Genomic DNA, 5,660 nt, shown 5'->3' with positions numbered 1-5,660 from the left:
TGCTGAGAGCAGGATGTGCTTTTCAGCCCTTTCCATGGCTTACTAGTTGTGTAGAAGGAAGCGTAGTTTGAATGAAGAACAGAAGAAAGTCAAGTTTTCATCTATTCAAGATCAAAAATATTGGGTCTGAAATGTAGTGGTCTTGTTTCTCGTATCATTTGGATGGGTAAAAATTACTTGAGTTTTTTTGTAGGAATTGCACCTTTAGTTTTAAGTCTCATTCTGAGCTTTCTTGATTTTACAGTTATAAGCAAGAGAATCCCAAACAAGGATGTTGGAGTTTTTTAGTTTCCTGTAAACACGACACCAATTAGTGACTTTCTCAGTGCTTTGTACTAATGTGGTAGTAAATTCTTAGAATTAGCCTCAGAGGTAGAAGCTTAACATCATAATATTGTATCGTATGCTTAAAATGCTTTTTCATTGAAACATGCATATCTTGAAATTTTCTGTAGGAACTGATAATTCCTGACCCAATACATTATTTTTCTTAATTCATATTTATATAAAACTTGTGAATTTTGAAGTTGGATATATTTTGCGTGACTGTGCATTTGCACACACTTGGTTATTTTGGGGCAAATTAGACCATTTGGACTTAGAAACCTGTCTGGTTTTCTACAGAAAGATTTGAACTTTCTCTAGATTATACCATATGCCAAACCCAACCTAGGAAGTGCTGCTGAAAGAAATAACAGCACCATCTGAGTTGTTTTAAGAGGCACAAGTTTGCATTTCCTAGGTAAGAGATGTTATAAGAAGAGGCCATGGCTTACCTGAAGCCATATGAAATTAAGGAAAACCGAAACCAAATTGTTATAATTGTTATTATAAAATAATTCTTCAGTTAACTTTTTACAGTCATTTAATATTTTTTGGAAAATGTAATTCCTTATTTAAAGTAGGTATTTTCATGTTTCCAGAAGAACTCAATTCATTTTGAATTACTTTCCATCAATTTACATACTACTGTTGTTACTTTTGCATTCCTTCGTCTCTGTGCTTTGTAAATCTTCTGTAAAGTCTGAACAGAACAGCCCTGCCACAGCCCTGAAATGTTTATGTTTAAATTCTCAATGTCTGTGTGACACAAGAAAATAATGTCCTTGTTTTCAGGACTTGCTATTCCCGGTCTTAATGCTTTAGCCAGAAGAGTATCCTTCCTGTACTGTAGGACAGGAAATAAGCTGATTCCTTTTAAATTCTGAAAACAATAAACTTTGTCCTTAGCTTAATTTTTTAGAAATTACAGTCATTTTGATGTTTTGGACAATGCATTAGTTTGTTTTGCTTCCTCGTGAAATACAATGGGAACACCATGTCATAATCATACCTCCGTAAGAAGCTACCAAGGCAGAGTTTAAGAATGTAAATACTGTATCATCAGTAAAGAGTTTTCATTGACCAATCCCGTGTTCAAAAGGTGGCATTTCACCTTCAGGTAGTAGCTGTATGTGTCTAAGAAGTAATGAAGTGCTGTGATAAACTGATACAGAAACAAGGGGAAGGGAACAATAAAGAAACAAACAACTCAGGTTTCCCACTCTCCCCTTTTTTTTTGTTCCTGGCAACATTTATCAAAAAGCCCTGATCTTTGAAAGCATGAGGCCTTGATGCGTGTGCCCTCCTCCAGGTTTTGTGAAGTTCCTAATATAGTATTTAATGTGTGTCATGTTGGTTATTCTTAAAACAACAGTAAGATGAGAACTTTTGTACGTTTCATTAAATGTGAGGAAGCGTAAGAAGTTACCTCTGAAACTGTAAACAGTTTTTCTAAATGTGACACTATTGGATTTATTTGGTCCATGAAATCATTACAGTAACACATACTCAATCAGGAAAACAGCATTTTCTGAGAGACAATAGGGTCATTCCTGATTCCATCACTTTTTTGGTATTTTTAGATAAGCGAGATAAAATCTGGCTCCTTGGATTTCTTGTGCAAGATTTATTTAAATGTACAATAAGTCTCTATTTTCTAAAGGAATCCTTAAGGAAAATTGATCAACCAAACATGTATGGCTTTTCTTTTAAAATGCTCTTCCAGCATAATTTCTATTTGAGCATAGTGAAGTCATGTAAGAATGCTTTAAGACATGCAAGGCAGCTGTATTATTATTGTGATTTGCAGTTTGTGGTATAGTCTTTATAGCTCACTATGTCTTCTTGACTCTGTTATCTAAGAGCAATGTTTCAAAGGGAAAAAAACCCCCTAGATTTAGATGTGTACTTACTACCTCTCACAAGACCTAGCTGATACAACAAGAGGATGTATGTAAGAACTGCAGTCCCCTTATCAGAGGGGACCAAAAAGCAGCCAACTCCAGTGTAACTAGAGATTAGAAGCAAACACTCCAGGCTATGCTAATAGCTGTTGAACCTTAATAATAGGTGTCTTAGAGGTTACTGTCTGATCTGAATATATCTAAAAAATATATTGCTTAAATTGCAATACTTTGGTATCTTTTGAATGGGTTTTTTTTGTACTTTCAGAGGAATAGTGTGCTTACCATATGGATAAATGATTGTTTTCTTTTGCCAGTACTTCAGCTGAGGCTACAGCAAAGACGGACACGAGAACAGCTGGTGGACCAGGGCATCATGCCACGTAAGACTTACATAATTTCTAGTAAATTGTTTTACTAAACTGTATTATTAACTGATTATATAAAATATGGAAGATAAGCATTTCTGTGAGAATCATTGAAAATAACTTTTTTATTTGAAAAGACTTGTGAGATCCTTTTGGTAATCTAAATGAGAATGAAGTAGGTTCATCACACCTTACCTAATGTTTCCTTTAAAGTAGCCACTGTGATAAAAATGCAAGGATTTACATTTGCTCTTTAATTTGTGACTAATCTAAATTTGATTATATAAATGAGTGGACGTGGATCCGTGTCGTCTCTGTCAAATCTCACACTATGGCAGCTGTGGTGTTACAGGACGTGATTAGGCTGGGCAACATGCGCTGGATCATATGATCCAAAGCAAAAGCCTCTGTGCCTAGGCCTGCCTTTCTGAGTGTGAATACCTTTCCGAGAATGTGGGAAGAGGTTTTGAGTGAAATAGCCCAGTATACACTGGTGAATTCTAGTTTGAAAGCACAGTATCTTAAAGCTAATCTTTTCATGAAGGTTTCTGAGTGTGCGGCAGACTTGAGAGTACTTTGCTAAAGCACCTTCGCCTTCCCAGGTCTGTAGTGGTGATTATTTTCGAGAGCAGAATGATCTGTTTCTTTCTGAGTGAAAACTCTAAACTGTCAAAAAGTGTTAAAGATTTTGTTTGGAGTACCCTACCTCTGCCAAAAGTGTGACAAATAAGATGGATTATGCCTGCTGCCACTTGAAACAATCCAACTGAGATGAAGCACACTACAATTAAGGTTATTTCTAGCTGAACTGTGTTTTTTTTACTCTTTGTGACTATTTAGCAGCTAACCATCATTCTGTTTTCTGGTGTACACAGTGAAAAAGTTAACTCTTGCATGGTAATACCTGTTAATATCAAATATTTTGAGTATTCTGTATAAGAGGGTCACTCATCTGTTAAAGTGAATACAACTGGCATGAGTCAAATGTAAGCCTGATCAGATGCAAACACAACTCCAAGATGTTAAACACCCGTGCACGCATACTGATTAGGATATTTCTTTGGGAAGTCACTTTCTGTCAATTTAACTCTTACTCTTCCTTCACAGCTTTGAAAAGTCCAGCTGCATTCCATGAGCAGATAAAGAGCCTGGAGCGAGCCAGGGTAAACCACTTTGTGTAAACTTGCTATTAGCATCTGCAAATGGATAGTCAGTTGTGTGTGATACTAAATACTCTGAGTACGTTAAAAAATTAATACTATTACAGTAATAACATGGGATTTTGTCTTGGAAGAATCCATTAAAGTAAAATATTGGTGTCAAATATGAAAGGAACTTTCTTATGCTTCCCAGATCAAGGTGGGAGGATAAACTTACGGTCATAATGTAATACACAGCTACAGCCGGGTAAGGGCAGGATACTTAAGTAGGTTGTGCTTGGTCACTATTTCTGTAAAAAATCTGTACTACCGCGATTTTGTGTGATGGTATGTGATCAAATCCAGAAACATTCCCAACTTCTTTGGGGCAGACAGAAATTCATTAGCACTACCTAACTGATAGAAAACCAGAACAAAACAGAACAGGCCCGTGTTCTAGCAGTGATGGCCACCTATCTGAATACAACTGCAGATATTCATTGATGGGTGATTTATCAAACTACTTTGCTTTTTCTAATAAATATTTCCTCATTTCTTTAAAGACTGAAAATTTTTTGAAGCACAAGATTCGCAGCAGGCCGGACCGATCTGAGCTGGTCAGAATGCACATCCTCGAAGGTACGTACCCAGCTGGATGTACCTTCTGAGCTGCTATTAGTAGGAATTTCTGCTATGCACTCAGTTTTCTAACCAAATTAAGCCTTGATATGAATTATTTCTAAAGGTTTGTATGCTCTCTTTTTCCACTTCTACAGCGTCTGTTGTAATCTGTATTGTAAATCTATATAATAATAGGTACATTTTTGGCAGTAAAAGTATTCTCATCTGTGTATTTGGTTTCAATTGCGTATCACTTTTATTCTGTAATGGTAATTACACCATTGTGCATGTACACATAGTGTATATATTGCTTCAATTTCTACTCATACTCTATTCATATAATCTTTATTTTTGCTTATTCATTTGAGAATTTTCAGAATAATTACTGCTTGTGATAAAAGTGGAATGGTTATTGCAAAGTCAAGACAATGTTGTTTGTCATGAAATTGGAGAAAAAATGGAACAGAATATTTAAATCAATATATCTTTTTAGAGACCTTTGCAGAGCCTTCACTACAAGCCACTCAAATGAAACTGAAGAGAGCTCGGTTGGCAGATGATCTGAATGAGAAGATTGCTCAGAGGCCTGGCCCTATGGAACTGGTAGAAAAAAATATTCTTCCTGTAGACTCTAGCGTTAAAGAAGCTATTATAGGCAAGTAGAACTCCCACTGCTTCTATCTGTCATCTATATGGCGTTATGGAAAATAGTAATTTAACTTTTGAGGGTAAAGTTCACTAGAAGAAACATATTCAAAGTTTATTACAACTTATTCTTTCAGCTTTTGAGTCCTAAACTCTGTCATCATTTAGTTCAAGTTATCCTATTTTTATTCAAAACTAAGTTAGAATTACATAGTTGAAGTACAGTACTGTCTTTGAAGAGACTTGTTTCTTAATAAAAATCATTACAAAATAATCCTATGTGGCCATTATTCAGTGTGTACTCCATGTATGCTGTACAGACCTTTTAATCTCTTGTTTAAACAACTGCTATGGACTTGGTTTTTTGATTCCTTGAATATGATTTACTGTCGTTATGTTAAAAACACAATAAATGTTTCTGTACTGTATGTTTAGACTGCTGAAAACTGATCATTTTCCAGTAATTAGCTAATTCTGCCACCAGTGTCTAAATTTGATCTGTGTAACTAGAAAAAAATTGTTTTTCTTGTTTCTTTGTAAACATTCTAGCAGTTGGACAAGAGAATTATCCTCAAGCTTTGGATGATTACTCATTTGATGAAGACAGCAGTGATGCGTTATCACCAGATCAGCCAGCCAGCCAAGAATCCCAGGGTTCAGCA

At 35.6% G+C, this 5,660-nt stretch overlaps 1 protein-coding gene across 1 annotated transcript in view; it reads left to right on the top strand.

Moving 5' to 3' along the window:
- MKL2 (MKL/myocardin-like 2) overlaps positions 1-5,660 on the top strand; it is a 50,883-nt gene that overhangs the window by 23,328 nt on the left and 21,895 nt on the right. The window contains exons 2-6 of the mRNA XM_009874353.1: positions 2,543-2,608; positions 3,701-3,756; positions 4,296-4,371; positions 4,847-5,008; positions 5,548-5,653. Coding sequence (XP_009872655.1) covers positions 2,543-2,608; positions 3,701-3,756; positions 4,296-4,371; positions 4,847-5,008; positions 5,548-5,653 — 466 coding nt within the window. The remainder of the gene's footprint in view (positions 1-2,542; positions 2,609-3,700; positions 3,757-4,295; positions 4,372-4,846; positions 5,009-5,547; positions 5,654-5,660) is intronic.

The sequence above is a fragment of the Apaloderma vittatum genome, unplaced genomic scaffold (assembly GCF_000703405.1).
Source record: "Apaloderma vittatum isolate BGI_N311 unplaced genomic scaffold, ASM70340v1 scaffold13698, whole genome shotgun sequence".
Classification (NCBI taxonomy): domain Eukaryota; kingdom Metazoa; phylum Chordata; class Aves; order Trogoniformes; family Trogonidae; genus Apaloderma; species Apaloderma vittatum.
Note: the sequence above shows the minus strand (reverse complement) of the source record. Positions and strands in the feature narration are given on the sequence as shown.